The 20761-nt window shown below is 38.2% G+C and overlaps 1 protein-coding gene across 5 annotated transcripts in view; it reads right to left on the reverse strand.

The window, feature by feature from the left end:
* Positions 1-20761, reverse strand: part of arid4b (AT-rich interaction domain 4B) — a 42718-nt gene that overhangs the window by 13425 nt on the left and 8532 nt on the right. For all 5 annotated transcript variants that reach the window (XM_025061058.1, XM_025061057.1, XM_025061056.1 and 2 more), the window contains exons 3-12: positions 15304-15414; positions 11129-11194; positions 10055-10145; positions 8643-8722; positions 8308-8399; positions 5228-5369; positions 3958-4037; positions 902-978; positions 266-414; positions 116-188 (exon numbers count right to left, since the gene is read on the reverse strand). In XM_025061058.1, coding sequence (XP_024916826.1) covers positions 116-188; positions 266-414; positions 902-978; positions 3958-4037; positions 5228-5369; positions 8308-8399; positions 8643-8722; positions 10055-10145; positions 11129-11194; positions 15304-15414 — 961 coding nt within the window. The remainder of the gene's footprint in view (positions 1-115; positions 189-265; positions 415-901; positions 979-3957; positions 4038-5227; positions 5370-8307; positions 8400-8642; positions 8723-10054; positions 10146-11128; positions 11195-15303; positions 15415-20761) is intronic.

Consider the following 20761-nt stretch of genomic DNA (forward strand, 5'->3'; position numbering starts at 1 on the left):
GCCTTTTTTATATACAATCTGTGGTCACAGTAGGCATTTGTTGCTGAATCTCTGACTATGAAATGACCACAACTGAATATTCAAAAATGTTCTGAACATTGACAGCAGGACTCACCTCGGTCCTCCATGAACTTGTAGAGCTGCTGTAAAAAATTCTCCCTTTCCTCAGGGAACGGTTCCACTTCCTCCTGTGACAGAGAGAACATTTTTCAGTTCTGTTTTTTTGTAATCTTGAGGTTATAAGGGTATGAAATTGGGCCACTACCTCTTCTTCTTCGCCATTGGCATCCTGCTCTTGCTCTTCCTCTTCATCATCTTCATCGTCCTCACTGCTTGAACTTTCCTCTTTCACTTCTGTTTTCCAGGTGCTAGGCACAAGCAGCTGATTGTGGAACTCAAAGGCTGCGTCCAGCGCTGTCTCAGACACACACACACACACACCAAAAATGTAAATTAACATTACATCGAGTTAAAAATTGTAGTGAATTGTAGCTCATGATTCCACAAAGACCATATTTAAAGGACTTTGGAAAAAAAGTATCAAAATCGTTGGTCAACCAACTCCCAAGCCTTGTATTATACAGAAAGGGTTTCCAAAATGTAATTTTAACACAGTTAAAATCCCGCAGCAAGCAAAAAAAAAGGCAGTTTATAAAAAGCTTGGAGATAACTTCAAATAAAAATAGACTACACAGTGACAGGCACTCTCCACTGCTTTATTCCCCAGAACAAAAACAAAACTTTTCTTTTTTTTCTTATTTTTTACTCCCTCACTGTGAACAATGCGATGGGCATTTTTTGCCAAGTGTGTCAACACAAAGACAGGCAGGCCACCAGATGTCACGCTCTGTACCAGCTTTGCAGCAGTTTAAGAGATTTTCACTCCAACTTTGTAGCTCACCTGGTTTGAGCCCTGCATCTGCTTTTGGTGGACAGTCGCTGTTGATCTCACGGATGTCCTTCTTCAGCACCATGTGACTGCAAAAAAAAAAAACACAACTGATTAAAATGTAGAACAGCTATTAAATGTTCGATTGCGTAGTTCGAACGCAATCAAAAAGAGAAAACCTTCCAAACAAACCACTCGGAATTTATTTGGCTGAAATAAGTGAGAGGCTATAAAAATAAATTGTGAACTAGCTTAAAGAGTAACTACCCTGAACTGTTGTTGATTTAAACACTGACAAGACACAGTGTCTGACTGTTCTCATCTTACAGCGCAGTACCAGTGACCACCTCAAACATTAAGCAGCAACAGTCAGGAGCTGATTCACAGCCTTTTTTCCTGCAACATCTCTGCAGTAGCCAGCCGTAGTGTGTGCGATGTGGTAGATAGATGGATCAGCAGAGCACATAAGCTGAAAGCAGTTAGGCCAGGCTGGTGTGTCGGAGAGATGATTTGCTGTGGTATCTGCAGGCAGTTGAGTTGATCCAATGACTAGATTTGCTATGAAGTGAATTTAAAAAAGATATTACAACTTATCAGGCTCACACAGAAAAGCCATTACCTGAAGACAGCCTTTTCTAAAAAGCGATGGTTGCGCTATTAGACTGTCATGTCACTGTGTTTATGCACACCAATTCAATAACTTTAATGAAAAGACAAATGATATAAACTAGGTGTACAGGAATCCAAGCAACGTCATTAGACTGTATGAAGCGGCAACTGCTCAGAGAAAAGTCCATGTAATGTTTGGTCATTAAAAAGAAAACAGATAACCTGATAAATAGATAATTTAGCTCCTAAATATTCGCACACATGCGTCACAGTACTACATTCATCTTGCCTTTTAGGGACATTGGGGGTGGGAAGGTGGCACCAGGTGAAAGTTCACCAGTCAATCAAAGAGTCACATGGAAAGACAAACAACCATTTACACACACACATACACACACGCATACCTGTGGTCAATGTATATTTGAAGCATTAACCTAATCCTGTGTGTTTTTGAACTGTTGAATAGACTACACAGGCTCAGTGACAGTGTCCAAACAGCTTACAATGCTATATCTACAGAGTGCTAACTAGTTATGCCTTTGTGCCTGTTCTATGGACTAGCAGTCTCCATTTTAAACATTATATTGTTCTTTTTTGAAATAATAGTTACAAATGATACAAAAGAAGAAGAAACACTACGGGTTTGCAGGTCAAAAAAACAGCAGGGAAAGCTTTGTTTTCAATGTCCCTATGGTAGCCAAATGGAACAAAAACGAACACCCATTTCCTTTCACCTCCCATCTCCCTCTCTGCATGTGACCTTGCTCTCTCTAAAAGAAAATGTTTTCCTAAGCCATTGTATTTGAACGGCACGTTGACATCAACACTGTCCAGAGATAAGTGAACGCTCCGTTCTCAACACTGAGATGAGGGTCTCGTGACTCATGGATGGAATTTGTCATCAAAATTAATAAACAGAAAGACACACAGGCAGCAGGTTGCATATCGACAATAAAGAGGACGCAGCCGACAAAAATGATAAAAGAGGACAATTACAAACAATGACAAATGCTGTGTGTGGGTTTGCGTGTTTAAAAAGAATGGCAAGCACCTGAAAATAACAGGAATAAAAAGAAAAATAGGGCAGAGACGAGCGGTGTTGGGAGAATTCTGACTGTCTGTTGATGTAAGCAAAAGATTTCAATTGTACTGCAAATTTAAGCAGTCACTATACTGTGTCTGAATAACTGTTCAAAAGCTAGGTCACAGTTTAAAATGAAAAAAAAAAAACTATGTCAAGTCAAACCTCAGTTAGTACAGAAAGAAAAAACAGCCAACGTATCAGACTGAAACATTACGTTAGACACGGGTAAAAGCAGAGCAACAACGTTTTGATCTTTGTTATTTCTCTCACATAAAAGCACAAGCACTGGGCAAAAACAAACCTGAGAATCCCATCAATATTAATGGACTTTCTGACATCTCGCATTACGTTTTACTTGCACTCCCCTCATGATTACACTATGTTGATTTCAATGAGTAAACTTGGATTGCTGTTATAAAGAAAGGACGGCTGCTCCTGCATGATTCACAGGCATAAAAAAAAAACAAAACAACAGAGAACCAGGATTTGTGCTCAAACAGAACATACGTCACCGGATTATTTCTTCTCTGATTTATCATTTATTCATCACTGTCTACGCCTCTCATCAACTCTTTCATTATCCACTTATTATACAAAAAATCTCACCACTCTCTGAAAGAAAAATTCATTCTGTGTGATCTAAGGCTACAGCTTAGTCACGCTGGTTGGTATCAATGAAGAAACACAGGTTTAAGACTGATCTATTATCAGTGGAATTAAATCCAACAATAAGGTTATCTCTACATCACTCAAAAAAGAAGCAGTTACAATTTATTCATGTTCGCAGTAGCCTGTCTCTACCCACATACAGGGAGGCCGTAGATACAAACACAGAGAGGAAGTATTTCTTATTTTTTGTCAGACAAAACAGTCTCGTCTGTCTGGTTCTAAGCCGTGGGCAGGCTGATCCCGGGATTGTCAAGAAAGCAAGAAAGGCAAATGATTGTGTAATCTTTAACAGCCACACCAAAATAGATAGATATTAATTTTAATTATGCACAAATCCCCATATACTGTATTAAGCAAGCATCTGCCCATGTTACACTACCTCAATCTCAATGTATAATGTACATCAACGTATAGATGAATTCATTATGGGCTCTTTCTTGACTATTTCTCCTATCTATGTCTAATTCTGTCCATCCTGCCCCTTACCACTGCCCCTTACCACTGGAAACATAAATGGTTGGAGGTCACTGCTGTTGTAACCCCACCTCTAAACTCAGCCTGTCTCAGACCATCAACAAACTTAACCAATGATGTAGTTATTAAATATGTCCAAATTTACATTTTACTTATTGACAGATTCAAATTGGGTTATGAGTTGAATCTTGAATGAAGCTTATAGGGAAAATACATTTTCAGCCACACTTACAACTTTCCATCTTTGAACGAGCGGACGAAGATATTGTCCTTCTTTATAGTCACGTCTTCATGACAGTCAGGGGAAATGACCTGTAACACATGCACAGAAACAATCAATGGTTAGTCAGTCAAATGTTGCTTAAACTGCTCATTGACTGTCAAGATGACAGGTTGATTTTAGAGCAGCAAGTATGAAGCTGTGTACGTCAAAAGAAAATGAAAACTAACAAGTTTTACAGTGAACGTTCTCTATGCCCAGGTTCAACCACTGTAGGCTGGTGTTCTTTAATACAGCCTCTATTTGAGCATGATGAAGCAAAAAGTATGGCAGACATTTATATGATGCATTTTAGAACCTCCACTGAATGTACATATGGGCTGCAGCTTGTAAACAGAGACACTGACAAGAAATCCTCAATGACAACACGTGCATCTGCTGTTTACTTGAACTGAGCATAACAACAGAGATGTTCATTAGAGGCTTGGCTCTGACGAGGGGGGAGGAGACACTTGAGCACGACTCTACTCCGTCTGAATGTGAGGTCAGTCACTACAACTGGAGGGTGGATGCTTTTACAACGACGAGAACACATTTTGCATTGATGTAATTTTCTTTTGGGCACACGTGCTGTGTTCCTGCAAAAACGTTTATTCAAGAGAGTGTTCTCATCCTGTCTATAGCTGAGGAGTGAGAGTACACAATGAGAAGCCACAATGAACTGCACTTCTCTAAGCTGTCATCAGATGGCAGCACGGAGATCCATTAAGCAGGAACAACTCTCAGTGGAGGTGGGGCCAGGCTGACAACACTGTTAAAGTCACAGCTTTCTGTCCTCTCACACAGTCCCAGTGTTATGTGGAAGACTTACATAAACAATTTCACTGTGTGACATAATTGGCTGAGGGTTAGGGCTGGGTGGAGAATTGATTGGGGAAGACTGAAAACATCGAGTCAATGTTTGTGCTGCACTATTTTCACATTGGGGGAAAATACATTCTGTTTGTGTTTCCTTCAGATAAAACCCAGGCTGTTTATTGATGAAAAGTATCAAATATAGGCCACAATGGCTGTAATTTAAAATGGGCCTTATTGTTAGGAGCAGGCTCTTCAACTGAAGATGGCCACATTTCTTTGTGAGTGCAGCGCAATAGCATAATCCTGCAAAATGCTGAGGTTATACAAGCAGGCATTAGATGCTGAGAGTGAACCAGACGACCCGCAGCAGTGGACACTGTTGGTTTACAGTAAAAGGCGTGAAGGAAGGAGGCCTTGAACTCACCAGAGCTGGATACCATGTGGTCTTCTTTTTGTCTCCGGTGGCAACCCCCTCCACACAGACCACTTTACCAAACATGTCTTCATTTGGCCGTTGATCGCTGTCCTCTTCTTCACTGGACGATGATGACAACTCTTCTTCTTGGCTGTGAGAGAAAAAAGTAAAAAAAAAGAAGTAATTTTAAAATTTAGATCCACAAACATGAGGGTTGTGATGTGTTTATTTAAAGTTAGGATTTGATGTCCTATTTAACGGGACAAATATTTATATTGAGTACTGCTCAACTCATGGAAGCACCTAAAACTATTTTTAAATATTTACACTTCAAATTTTCTGATTGCGTTAAGAGTTACTTACAATGAAAGTCAAAAAAAAAGAAACAAGGAGCACGTCTGCACTGTTTCTCTGCCAAGACTGATTCATTCTTGTAGCAGGGCTTAATTCTGTCTGTTATATCAATAGGGCTGTGGTTTAGGTCAGACGCAACAATAAAAGTCTGAAACTTGTTGGTTGTGCTGTTGCCTCTACCCTTAAAGGTTAATTCCCCTGAATGAAGCAGGAAACATAAGCTGCTGTTCTGTCTCCGACACTTGGATTCACTCTTCCCTGTTCACTAACACAAGCTTTTAGGAGAAAAAGTTGGGCATAAACAGATTAAACAAAATATGTTTATTGATCTGTAGACCTGAAACAGACACATCAGCTGTCACTTAGTGTATATCAAAAAGACAGAGTTGGAAGCAACGTAGGGTGATGAATGAAGTACACTGAACTGTAATTTGTTTTTAAAGATGATGATTTTGTGGCAGGCCGCCACACATTAGTCATTCTAGGGAAGCACCAATCTTTCCTTGGACATTTATGACCATTTTTGATCAAGTTTCCAAATATACGGTATCGTGTTGAACTCCTTTCCTTCTCATTGATGTTCAATGGCAAAATAAATGAACTGGGACAGGCCCATGTATTATTCAACAACTGGGTCATGTTAATATACTAAACAGCAAGGTTGTTTTTTTTTTCCAAAATATAACTGAATGACTTTAACAGAAAACTAGTTCACATCAATAGGCAAATTAGTCCAAATTAACCTCCATTATGTGCAAAGTTAACACTGGTTCCTGTTGATACTTGTTCTACACACACAGACAAAGGGGAAGACATTTTTAAAGTAACACTTGGATATTAGTAGTATAAGTATTGAGATACTGCCAATACTTGTTATAGTATCCACCAAAAGGAAACAATAGTTTGAGAGAGAGAGAGAGACATAGAGAGAGAGAGAAAGACACACAGAGAGAGAGTATCACTGTAAATATAAATAACTTACAAACTGATAAGACCGAGGACAGAAATAGAAAAGGCAGGAACAGCAGAGGTGAAGGAACAGTGGGGTGGGGGGTGCGAGGGGTGGCCATTGCTGCTTTAAAAAATCCTCATAGAAACATTCATCATCTATTTTTATTATCAATTAACTGCTGTTGCATAAAGCCATTGCACTGCTCAGAAATAAAGTATATTTTAGTAAACCACCCTGATCATAGTAGAGACTGAAGCCTGCTGGTCTGATGAGCTCATTCACCAGAATCAGCCCTGAGGTGATGAGTCCACTCAGTTCTTTTTCTCTTAAAGCCAGTTTTGTATGCTAACACACCCACACATGATTAGTGACACCGTCTGGCACAACATACCAAAGTACATCAGACACGACACTGCTGCTGCTGCTGCTGCTGCTGCTGCTGCTACTCAAACAATAACAACCGACACGGTGTGTTTGATGTCGCACTGACTATTAACTATTTTAATGCAACATATCTGCAAATATTATAAACTGTGTTTATTACTAGCTTATAGTTCAGTTCCACTGTGACAGAAACTAAATTGAAGGACTAATATTTCTTTTTATTATTATTTACCAATATGAGCAGAATAAATCATTTAGGACCAAATCCCGTTTCACATTTTAATTCTCTCCTCAGCCCTCGCCCTGTGATTTAAAGGGGGCCGTGACAGATATCTACCCCTGTAAACAAGGCAACGCTTCAAGAACATCTTGTCATTATTAGTCTCTGTCATGCAGCAGTATTTAAAAGAACGCTGTTGTCATCTGTTGTTGTGTTGCTCAAAAAAAAAAAAAAACGATGGGAAAACGTTGTCCATTCATCTTTTACTGCTTTATCCTGGTTACTTTGATTTTTAGTAATACTGCAAAACCAGTTACTGTTTCATAGTACTGGAAAAAGCTTATTGTGTTGTGGCGTCTCTAACAATAGTCCAAGTTGGATTCTTTCAATCTCAGAAAGTTCTTGTGGCCCTGCAGTTGAAATGTGTTTTCAAATAATCCATTTGGATTGCTGGATTACAGACAGAAATGATGTGCAGTGGAGCTATTTTACTGCAGGTGTGTGTTGAGTCCCTGTTATTAAACAATTATGACCATTAAGTTCACAGGAGGACAACTGGTCCAGGGTGCTAATGTGCAGCTGGGACTGCTCTAAATCTATACTGCATCAATGTTCAGGGCCATACTGACTTCTCTTAAGTGCAATCAGCATAGGATGTCAATGAGATTATTTAGCAACATTTGTTCCTCCTGACAGACTGGAGCCACATCTACATCCATCCACACAAAGGAATCCTTTAGACTTTAAATCCCTGCACTAGTCCAGAAGTGGACACAACAAATGGGGGGGGTGGAGGAGGGGGGGGGGGGGCAACTGGAACACTTGAGTCAAAGGTGAGGAAGAAAGAGGAAGAAAAGATCTCTACATATTGCAGAACCAAGTTGAGTTACACTAGTTTACCTTCACATTCACACACACACACACACAAGAGCCAGGCGTGATTAAGGAACTGGAGGAAGTGAGTAGGCTGTCCTCTCCTAGGCCTGAGGGGCTGTTTATAAGAGGACGGAGATGAGAGTAAATCTTTCACTTTAACTGCTGTCAGCACGCTCAAAAATTGGTGTACAGATAACTGCAGATGAGCAGAGAAAATCCCTCCCCAACAGCAGTACAGACACCCAATCCATTAGCCTTGATGGCAGCCCTTCAGGTCATACGGAGGCAGAAGACAACACTCACACTGGGTTCGATCGTCGCCCGCGGTTCCCCTTCTTTCCAATGACAGGTGTGCCAAAGTGCTCAGGGTTGGTGAGAGGGAGTCTGTCAAGTGTCTGTAGGAGGAACGACAGTAATGAGCCTCAGTGCACCTATGTGAGAAACTAAATTTGCAGACAGAATATTAATCCTATTTTTTACATGTCCCTACAAAATTGTAATCATCACATTAACTGGGGAAATTCACACAAAGCTGCAAATTTCCATTTACTTTTCTATCTAAATTTAATTTAACCTCTTCTGATTTCAGTTTTCAGTGAGACTACTGGGAAAGCTGGGCAGGACATCACAGAACTTGCCTCGCTTTCTGCAAAGTGACGCGCTCCTTTCAGGCAGAGAGAGGAACGTCTCAGGGTCTTCTCATCGCCATCGTCAAACACTGCAGAGATGAGGGACGAGAACAATTAGGCTGCAGTATGTAGGCCAGGAGTCCACCAACACATGCAAGCTACAAAATGTCTGCTTGTTTCATGTTACACTGAAAATATTATTCTTGAGAATTCTTCTCCGGCAAGCAACAAAGTCACTCTTCACTCATGGCCCTATTTGATTTTGGAGAGTCTCCACAATCAAATAAAGGGTCAAATGTTAGAATACAAGAGCAACTGGAGAAGTTTTTATGATAAATATTGTAACACTTTTATAATTAATTTATGTTTAAAACTGACAGAACTAAAAGACCAAGAAAACACTAAAATATAAAGAGCTCTTTTTAATAAATGCATAATTTGAAACATGAATGTACTTGGGGGAAACGTCAAAACATAAGTTAAAAAAAAACTTGTTCTTCACCAAAGTTCTTCTGCTTTGGTGCTGATGAATGAAAAGATGAGAGTTTAAGACAAGGAAAAGCCCATGGGCGCTCTTAGGAGACGAACGGCTGCTGCTTGGCAGCAGAGCACAGCTCCAGCTTCACACACATAGCTGAACGATGTGAAATACATTTTCTACTCCTTCACTGTTCATTCAACACAATTATTAAATTGTAGATTTTCGTATATAATGAAGATTTAGAAATAAAAAATCTTAATGTTTTCTCTTCAGATTTTCACATATTGAATATACTGTGTCCTTGTGGTAGGATGGAAACTTAAGATCATCTTTTTCTTATTTTAGATGGCAAAAAAAAATCTGAGAAGGAATGATCAATCAATAGTAATTTTGTTCTAAATCAGCTTCTTATCTAAACCCATTTCACTCTTCAAAATAACTCAGGTTATTTTAAAATCTGTGTACTCATGATATAATTACAAGTACACTGCAACATTAACACTGTAATCAAACAATTAATCTTTAGTACAACACTGGTATGTCATATCTCTTACACCTTTACTTGACATATCCATTACTTTGTAATGATTCATCCTTGCATACAACAACGTAATACCTCAGTGGGATTCTCCCATAGTACTGCATTTGTTCTTACACTGAATCAAGTATATTGTTTATGATGTAAACATCACTTTTACCTCTACTACTTCTGGTATATTTGGTCTTCTGTGTTATTTTTACCTCCCATCTATTCCTTATCATCACATGTCTACACTTGACCTTTTGCTCCCGGGACAAGTGAACATCTCCCACGTGGGATTCACTCAGCAAATTCTAATTGAATCCACAATGACAATTTCATTGAACAGAAACCTGTTTTTAGAATCTGCTGTAATTCTTGGGGAGAGCGGGAAAAGCAGGTGATTTGTCATTGACTTACCGACAGTATAAATGCTAGCATCAGTCAGCTTGTTGATGGTGGCCTCCTGATAAACTCCATCCTGATTCTTCACCTCTACCACAGCACCCACCTGTAAGACAGATTCACTTTTGTTGTTTGACATTTCTAGTATGCTGATTATAATCATCTTACTTGTTTTGCAAGTTAATGAACCCACTTAGTGCTCCATTAAAACCTGTGTTGGCATTTAATAAAAAAACCAAGAGTCATTAGTTGATGCTCTTGAGCCTTTTCAAATTTTATTTTTAGGGGAATTTGACTAAATGAGTCCTAAAAGAACACGCAAAGCAAAAGAAAAGCAACATGATTATGAAATAATAATTAAAAAAATAGACATTTATTATAAACTTAAATAGGAGTCAATGGTATAGCAATCCAAAGCATGTAAGGCAGTACAGCACCACGGAGAAGTTAGCGAGTGTAGCTAAATCCTCTATTTCCCCCTTGGACACAGACAAATGAAGGTAATGATTTACATGAAATATTTTTGTAATATGAAACAGAATATTTAAACATATTTGTAACAGTTATTTGTGTAGTTGTGAAAATAACAAATTGGGCCAAAATTCAAGTTTTGCCACATTGCTTTGAATCCACTACAGTTGGCAGGCTGTTCATTGGTGCTCTGAGTCTCAGTAGCCTTGTACTCTGTTGATTAAGGGGATTACTCTTACAACATACAAATCATTTATGTTGCGCCTGTGCTCTCAACTCTTAAACCACAGCATTACAACTTGCTGCTTAAAGGTTGCAAAAACAAACTGAAATTGTTAATGACTAAGGAAGAGATTCAACAAGTGCCTCAGATGACATGGACAGTTGTTTTTGACAGTTTTATACACAACAAATGAGGAAGCATAAATCAGTTCACTCTATGTCTAACCCATTGGCCACCAGGGTGCAGTATAACAGCTGTCTCAGCATGGAGATAAAGATTTTAAACTCATTGTCCAAAATTAAGTTTTAACAACAAAAACAAAAATATGAGGACGGCATGGGGATGTTGATTGACAAGGTACAAATCATTAGTTTTAAAAATCCTTCCCGTCTTACCTTTAAAGGTCCTTTGATATGTTCATCATGGACCTCAGCTGTTGACAGATCTGGTCTAAAGGTCACCTGCGAAGAGAGAGGCAACAGGGGTGAGGAATCAGTAACAAGAATAAACAATCAATTCCCTAAAGGCCTGACCGGGCCACATCAATCCACCACTTGAGAGGAAGTACATCCTTATTAACACTGCTGGACCTCACAACTGTTACCACACTGATTATAATGATAGACTTTAGCAGTTAGACAGTGTTGCTATAGGCGGCCAGTGAAATGAACTGTGCTACAGTCACACAGTGACACATTGTATGGCATTAGGAAGCATTTGTGTGTGTTTTTATAAAATACTGAGACTCATTTCAGGCGTTGTTGAGTGGCTGCCCAACATTTGACAACTGTGCTGCAACTGCTGCTACCAGCTGCAGTGGATATCTGAATTATAGGGGCTTCACTTACTGACCATCCCCCCTCTGGGCATCTACAGCTTCCACTAAATGAGCTGCGGTAGATCATAATTTGATAACGTTATGGTAATCATACATCTGCATGGTAACCTGGTAACACTAAGTGACAGAAAAGACCATAAGGTCTGCTTTGTCACTCAGGATCACACAGAATCAACCATCCTAGAAGCATTGGTTAGAAGTGTCAAAGCAGTGAAGCAGTGTAGCGTTACAAAATCCCCTTCATACTCCGTGTACTTCTCTCTCCATCTCCAGAGGGAAATCAAAGCCATTTTTGAGACCATGTGCCAGTTAAACAGTATTGTAATTATAATGGAGTGCTGATTTCACTGTTATTGAGTGATTTAGTTTAATTTCAACTAGCACACAACGACAGAAAAGTAAACCACTTCTGAAAAAGTAGGCCCAAGGTAATTCAGAGGGGCTCTCGAGTCTGCTTTAGAATCACACAACAGCAAAAAGGATAAAAAAGAAGAAAAAAAGAACAGCAATTACTGAGTCTCAAGCTAGAATCAAAACAATGACTGAAAAAAATATACTGTGAGATGCAGCTGTACTGTCAGGTCATAAAATAAGGGCACAGAAAGAAATAAAAGCCATCCTGAGGCAGCAATACATCAATTATGAAGATAATGACATTCGTGTCTAGAGAAATAAAGGGATCCTTCTCCTAACAGAATCCCACTCACAGGAGGGATGTGATGATGCTGCACAGAAACCTGAAGGGTAGGCATCATCAAAAGTGCCCTGGTGAAAAAAAAAACCTCCTCTGCCCAAGGATCTTCAAAACTCTACATAAACTCCATCACCATTTATACTTATTCACAAAAATAAATTCACATATAAAGACTTCATATTAGCAGTTACGGAAAAGTTACTCAAAATCCACATCTAATTTTAGACAACCAAAAATGCTGCTGGTGCTTAAATTACAATTAAGAAGAAGGAGTAAGTAGTGAAGGAGATCATATTTAATATTGTAGCAGAGACAAGTTTGTCTGTGGTTAAATGAAAAAAAAAAAAACAGACCTCATTCCTGAGGATGAACACACAGCTGATTTAGGGTGGGGTATTCATTTAATATAGAGAGTTTTCAGTCTTATAAATAATTCTTATACAGAACAGAGTTTTTTAAATGCTACTTAAACGTGACCTGAATTTTCGTTGATAGGTGAGGAAACAATGTCAAAAAAGGATATAAAATAATGCAATGAAACAGAATACTGCCTAATTAATAAAAAAAAAAACCTGCAAATGTCTAAAAGTCTTTGTTTCATAGACATGACTTAATTCAAGGATTGTAGACAATATTCACTCTAAGCGCTCAATAAAATTCTCAATGTCGGGATCTTTTGATGCAACAAGCTGCTGCGAGAACAAAGTAAAACAGTAAAAACAAGTTGTTTCCACCAGAAAAAAAGATTATATTCTAGAAGTCAATAAAGAAGAAGAAGAATATGGGCCAATGAGTAATATAGATCTTTTTTGCCTGCTTAAATTGGAGTCAATATGTGACTCAACAGTGTAGAATCAGTCAGAATGTACTTATATTGAGTGCACTTCGGACTTTGTTTTTCTTTAAATGCCGGTAACCACAAATGACTAAAATGAATAAACTATATCTTCTCTCATCCAAGAGGCTGCTAAACTGAAGACCATCGAATTACAGGAGTCAGAGAACACAACCCTTACAAAAGACAAGCCCTCACTGGATTTGTGACATATTATAGCCAATGAAAAGCAACGCTCATTTGATAGATTTTTTTTTACCCTACACATTCCACTTTTGGATTTGATTTTATTCATAATTTTCCATAATGTAAAATAAACAAAATAAAAAAAATAATAATTTTAAAAACACAGATAGGAAGATAATACAACAATATCCAACATTACTACTTAAGTATCTGGTTGACGATGCAAGGCCAATATTTACACGGAATTCCCACAATGGATTCCTCTAAAGAAATAATCTTTTCATTAAAATAAAATAAAATAATGATAAAAGGCATCATCAGGATGGAACCTGTTAAATATGCAGTATTGTGTTTTTTTACACTGTGCCATAAGGTTGTCATGACTAATCACAGCATGTTAGAGCGCTCCCTCTGATCGGTAACGACATGCTGCTAATTCACCTTTTACAGTTCTTTATTAAGTCATTATTATAAAATGACAAAGTATCACAAAGAAGACTGTTGGTTTTTTAAATCACTGACATGATTCCAGTAAGGAGTGCTGAGGCGAACATTCAACTTTGATCAGCGGCCGAGTTTAACGAGCTAAAGAACAGCTAATTACAGTGTGAGATTTCGTTTCACAACAAGCACAGAATAATGTCATGTTTCAGTGTTTGTGTAACAGAGCTCACATCGACTTTATAGCTATTCAAAAACAAACATCACACTCCAATTAGTATGGTAATTAGTTCATGAGCCAAGACGCTTCTGTCCTCTCTATTTTAGCCCATAATATTTAAACTGAGAGCATCTGATCGTATACTTTGTCATGTTTTTGGTACAATCAAACGATGACACACATCATTTGATGATTTCATTTGGCAGACCAGAATACAAGATAAAAATCTTTGCCAGAATAGTGTTGGCTGGATTTTGTTTCAAGAGAAATATAGAGACCTGAGCAAATAAAAAAGTATTTCAGCCTTAGTTTCTCCCACAAACCCTAACACTACCTGTAATACTTTGCATTACCTTGCTGATGCTTAAGGATGTGATGAGTGGACACTACTAATGGTGGGTTGTCATTGTAAAAGTTAACCTGCTTCAGCTTTGTAATTAATACTCTTTTATTTTTAATTATCAAAATGGTATCAAATAGCAATGAATAAAGAGATACTACCTTTAACAAAAATGTTCTCAACTACAGTATATTTTTCAGGGTATGTCCATCCACTACATTAACAAATAAGAGCAATCTCACAGTGCAATTACAACTATTATGTCTAACATTTAAGGCTTTCAAGCATTCTAGTTTAGCATTGCTTAGTTTAGTGAATACAGAAATGTTTTGATGCAAAAATTGCACACAACCATGATTTCACCAAACTCTCATAAGGACATTCTTATTCAAATGAAACTTTCAAACACGGTGATTAAATTATTATTATTATTTCACACATTGTCTTCTTTATTAATTGATCACAATTAATGTATTACAGCTCCAGCCCCATTAGGAAACAAAATTAAATTGTAATGCCCCAGCAAGTGACCAAATCATCTGTTCCTTTCAACCAGGACTTGTAAAGAACCGTATGATTTTAATTCCAGCAACAGAAGCATTTCAAAGCAGTAACATAACCGGGGAATACATTGCACCCATAACAACGATGCACTGAATCATAGTTAGTTTTATGGTTTTATTCACAAATCAGCACTTTAAACTCATTCATTGAAAAAAACTATCATTGACCATGGAAACATAGCTAATTAAAAACCCTTTCCTTTGCCAACAAAGGGGTTAGAAAAGGCTGTCGTTGTTTGCTGGTGATATGCACAAAAACTCGTTTAAAGTTTCTGACTGTGTTGGACAACTGGTTTTAAATATGGAAATAACAACTGATCATGTATAACAAAGCTATGCTAAGTGATAAAACAAAGACATGAAATCCTGACCCTACTCCCCTCTACGTGACACATTACACAGACAATACCATTTTTAATTTTAGATCTGAAAGCTCTGTGAAATGTGACTTACCTTGGCCTTGACTAGCCTCTTGGCAGTCTTAATCTTGGCCTCACAGAAAGCCCCGCGGTACTTGGCACTCACATCTGTCCCTACTGTCAAGTAGGGGGGCTCCTCCAGAGTCTGAGGATATTAAAAAACACAAACAAAAACACTCAGTGATAAATCTTTATATGGCTTACCAATTAAGTCATTCACCTGTAGGAACCGTGTTTTCATAACAAATGCAGAGGAGCATGCATCCATACAAGCTTCACATGATGTAGGCCAGTCACACAAAATGTACCCGGCTCAGTGATTCATCCGTAGAAAACACAAACCATCTGCTCTGGGTATTGGAAAAACAAGCCTCTAAAGAAAGAAGTTGAAAATAGGGCCACTGCTGTAGCGCTATGACGACAACAGACAAGAAGCCCTCTGAAACACTAAGAACCATCTTGAGTCATCAGTGACATTTAGCTCACCTAATAACACCCATACTGTGGATATGAACAGGGGTTAAAACACACCTTCAGCAGTGGTTATGACAGTCCATACAGAGAAGGGAGTGAGACAGATATGATCAATAAATGTCACTTACAGGTTTATTTAGACACCATAGTGCATGTGCAATAGCTTCTTTTTTGTTGGGCTTAATTCTTAATTCTTAAAATTCTTGGAATTTTAAAATAAATAAAGTAATGATGCAGTGACTCAAAGTATAAACCAGAACTTCTCAATCAACAAAAACTTCGGTTTATCTAGAAAATCCAACATAAATAGATCTGCATAACTTTCATCATACAAGATTTTTTTTTTCTGGATGACTCTGTGAGATTTGCTGGCTGTACAATTTCTTTTCCAATCTCAGACATAAATCCTCAGCGCCTAGGTTCATAACAGCTGTTCATTGTTCCCAGGAGGAAGGCGGCGTGTACAGGTTGCAATTCCAACTAAAAACTACACCAGTATTTAGCAGCACTCAAACCAGTGAGGAGGAACTAATCACTGACACCAGATGCTTTAGGCCTCTGTGGCACATACTTGTGCCATGACTGAGTCACTCTGAGGACCAATAAGTTCACTTCTGTGAATCTGAGAACCGTGGCTTTTTAACTGTTTGTTAGACAATGTGTCTTTGGTATCTCCTTTAACTACTGTTACTATTCTTGGCTGAGAATTAATATAATATGACAATATTGATAGTCAATAGTCAAATTCTTTACTTAAAGGCAATGTCAATCTGTTTGTGACATAAAATTAGCAGTAGTGAGTGCAATGATAATAAATGTCACTTGGCAGATGCTTTCTGGTGATTCAAGCACATCTTTGTTGACATTACTTCACAGCAAACACATACCACGTAATAAATTAAAACTGAACTGCATAAACAACTACTGGGTAACACTGTCTAATTAGCCAGATTAACCTAGTGTTCTCATATGCCAGATTAAAAAGATCTGACAACAGACCAATGAAACACATGACCACGAGAAAACCACAACATTAAAAATATTGTCAGACATTAAAGTAAACATTCTGGAGCAAGATATTTTAGATGACTGCACTCCTACTTACCACTACGTCAGCCATCACCACTAATTATCCTGTTGGACAAACTGAGTTTTACCATATCCTTTAGCCACAACTTTATTGTGTCTATCAGAGAGACACAATAAAGTTGTTGCCTAAGGGCCAACACCTTAACAGGTCACTACTGCGTGAATCAATCTCAAGAAAAGAAAAGGAAATTTCTGGGCACACTGATAAAAACGGCTGCTGCAAGGAAGAGGAACCATCAAGAAGACAATGATCAAATAACAGCTCAGGATCTCCAGAAAGACCAAACAACTCCTCAGGACAATATTTATAAAGTTTAATTGTAGCTGTCTCTTTAAAGGTCAAAAAATGGACTACCATAAAAGACTGCTCTTTTTTTAATATAAGGCAGGGCTCCAAACGTCAGAGTGCAGTAAAGCCTTAATGTTCATACCACTCACTGATAGACAGTGGTTAAAAAAAAGTCAGATTTGGCCAATATTGCCCATATTCTACCACAGAAGTACACGCATCACAAATACACATTACATTTGGCAATAAATCCATAAAAAAGGTGCAGAAATGTGTTTGTTTACCGGTTTGCCATTTAATTCTGTCATCATCAAATAAGGAGAAAGTGCCTCATCGCTGCCATCTCTGGCAGTTTGACAGATAGGGATTCAGTTCACCTCAGGCTCTCTACCTCTCAGATAAACACCTTATTCAGTTTAGACTCAGCGCCAATTGCCCCAACCAACAACAGGTTTACATGACGCATTAGATCGGGTAGGGCAGATAATCAATGTCATCTTGATGGACATAAAGATGTGGAGTCAAGATTCCATTGAGATTCCTCCCACCACAGCAACACATAATTAATAAACACTAGTTTATTTATTTGTCTTACTGCTTATTAATATTATCTATGTGATTTCCCTGGTGAATCTACAACATTAAACTGTTCCAACACAATAAAATGATAAGTGACATGTGATTCATTATTGTTTTCATTATCTATGCAAAATGACAATTCTGTTTTGTGATTAAGCTAAACTTTAACTGCCTGTTAGACATAGCTTTCTTAAATATGTGTAGAAGCTTTGCATTAAAAATAATCACTCAGTGACATTATTTCCACTGAAACAGCTCCACACATACCCTTTAACAGCTGAGGCCCTGCTGTATGTAAGGGGGAAGCAGAACCACGCCATGCCATGGACAGCGCCCAAGCCGGCTGGATAACCAAGTCTCCCTTTTGTCAGTCAGGGCTGAAACGCAAAGCTGGTCTGTCACTGTGTACAAAACTATTTCTGTTCCTCTTTAACACAAATACATGTCTCCTTTTGCTACTGCTCTAAGCCTATTCCTCTCTTCCACTTAATGAAAAAGACTTACAAGTGAGTCAGAGAGGGCAGCCTGGGTTATCTTGACAGCTGTGCCTGCCAAACCTCCCAAACATAACAAGCCATGGGTGATAAAAAAAAACACAGCAGGTTTGTTATTTATCCAGCTTTATACATTCAGTAACATACACTCAAACGTGTTCATGCCAATGTGGAATGACAGACCACATTTGTCACTTACTGACAGATATCAGTGTTTTCACTAGGAGTTTATTTAGCAGCAGCAAGATACAAGATAACAAGTCCTGGACTTGGGAACATACAGTACTTTATATATGTATTCTCCTTTAATTTTGAGTGTGGGGCAGGCAACAGTGATGTCTTATAAAATAATGATCATGCTGCAATTCGAAGAAGAGAATCAGACCAGAGTAAAAACATCAAAAGAATGAATGTGCTTTGTTGTCGAAACATAAAATAAATAACTTTAAACGTATTTAACAAAAAATGTAAAATCACTGCTCTGTCAAAGCTACATTTTTCTTAGAAATAGTTTGTTCTATCTATCTATCTTATATTATATAAACATGAAAATGCATGACATTATGACTAACAAAAATCCTAGAAAAAGTGATCCTGTTGCAGTTCTTTAATTCTGTTTGCCATATGCTGCACACTGACAAAGGAAAATGCCCAGCAGTGAAGGTAACTTGAGCAGAGATGAACAATGAGTTAAATACTTAAACCTTATGAGGTGTTAAAGTTATGGGCTATAATACCCTCAGATGTTGCCCAGTGGGTGGAGTTGCTCTTGGGTGTTTATTATTTAGGGTACAGTTACGGTTACAGAATGACTATTACTGTGCCTCTGCCCCAAATTCTGAAGCAGTGGTGGCATTAATGAAGTAGCAGCAGGACAAAGCTGCTAAATGTTCATAACAGGATCAACCGCTCACTCAGTTCAGCAGTAGATTAGGTGTCGTTGGATTGTAGAGCATCTTTCTGACAAACTATCAAAGAGCTGCACTTTCCTAAGATTTCATCCTTAGAAAGAGCACAGCAGATCAGCACAGAAGCAGCACTTCAGCCACTGCATAACAAAAGTCAACAAAATGGTAGTACCAGGGAAATAATCAAGGCCACTGTTTTGAATATTCCAGTACTGCCATTCAGTTGAAGTTTATATTTCTTTAGTAAAAAATGGTTTGTGTAAGTTTGACTATTCTTACAATACACTGAATACCTTGGTCCTTCTGAAATAGTAAATTGTATTTCTTAAACCTTAATACAGAACAAATTCCTCCAGCATTAAATGTTGTACTTGAAGGAGAGACTCAGACCAGAGGCTGTTGAGCACTCAGCAAAACAAAAACTGTAAACAAATGAATGTGCTTGGCTGTCAAAACACAAAATTAATAAGTGTAAATAAAAGAAATGTGAATATGGCCTTCTGGTAAACTGGCTTCTGTCTTGTGTTTTGGAGAGTGCTGTAGGGTTCAATTTCAAATGTATTTATTGTTGGTTAACTAACAAAAATGCGTTGGTCCTTGAAAACATGGAATAAGGCAATTTAAACAACACTAGCCTCTTAAAAATAACTCCAAGGCCTTCTCGGCACTACAGCCTTTTGAGATGGAAAAACTAAACAGTAAATGCTGCTACCTTGAGCCAGAGCTGAAACATTTCTAATTTAACTAGAACAAAACACACTTACTACGCTGATGTAGCAATTTCAATAAAGGTCCCTAGTCATGAAAAAAAAACAAAAAAAACAAAACAAACATCTACAAAGCACAAAATGAAATGACCCACTGCCTACTGTGCAATTTTTGTGTGTGAGAAAGTTGCATTTTTATTTCACAACACACACAAAAAAAGAAATTTTCTTCCGAGCCACACAACAAACTGGAAAGAAACCATATAAGGTTAGCACAGTAGTGGTGTGCTAGGTGTAAAGCTGTAGCATGTTATTCACTTTGGTGTATTTTCTCATTTTATATCTGTCATCAAACGGGGGCTCAGGGAATCCTTAGTCATTTGTTCAACGGAACTCAAGCAGTTTCTGGGTGGCTGCCCAGCAGAAGCATGCAGCCACCGGGTACTGATTAACAGCCGTGCACTGATATTTACTCCAAAGTCACAAATAAAGTTATTCTATCACATACTGAGTGTGTTACTTTAGATATTCACCCCATAAACTACTTGCTGTGTCATCTAATTTTGGTGGGGGGATTTTATCATCCATCCAGATAACCTGTGTATCAAACACACAACATTGAATCTTTCAAATTGAAATGCCACAAAAACAGAAGGTCAAGGTTTGTGGTGCAACACTTTGTCTTTAAGCTGGATCTACTGAAATGATGTAAAACATCAATGTGATGCCACATGCACCAATGCCTCCCTTTGTGGTTGGTTGTTAGAACTGCAGAAACAATCAGTTCACTCAGGGTTCTACAGCTGTGTCACAGAATGGTGGTTCATCTCTGTCAAACTATGACAGGACAGCTGTGTGCAGAGAGCACACAGTTACAGTCACATTTAATCTAAGGCCCGTTATCGTGGTTAATTCGTTAGAGCTGATCCTTCAAACCACCAGCACCACATGT

The sequence above is a fragment of the Cynoglossus semilaevis genome, chromosome 12 (assembly GCF_000523025.1).
Source record: "Cynoglossus semilaevis isolate Cse_v1.0 chromosome 12, Cse_v1.0, whole genome shotgun sequence".
Classification (NCBI taxonomy): Eukaryota; Metazoa; Chordata; class Actinopteri; order Pleuronectiformes; family Cynoglossidae; genus Cynoglossus; species Cynoglossus semilaevis.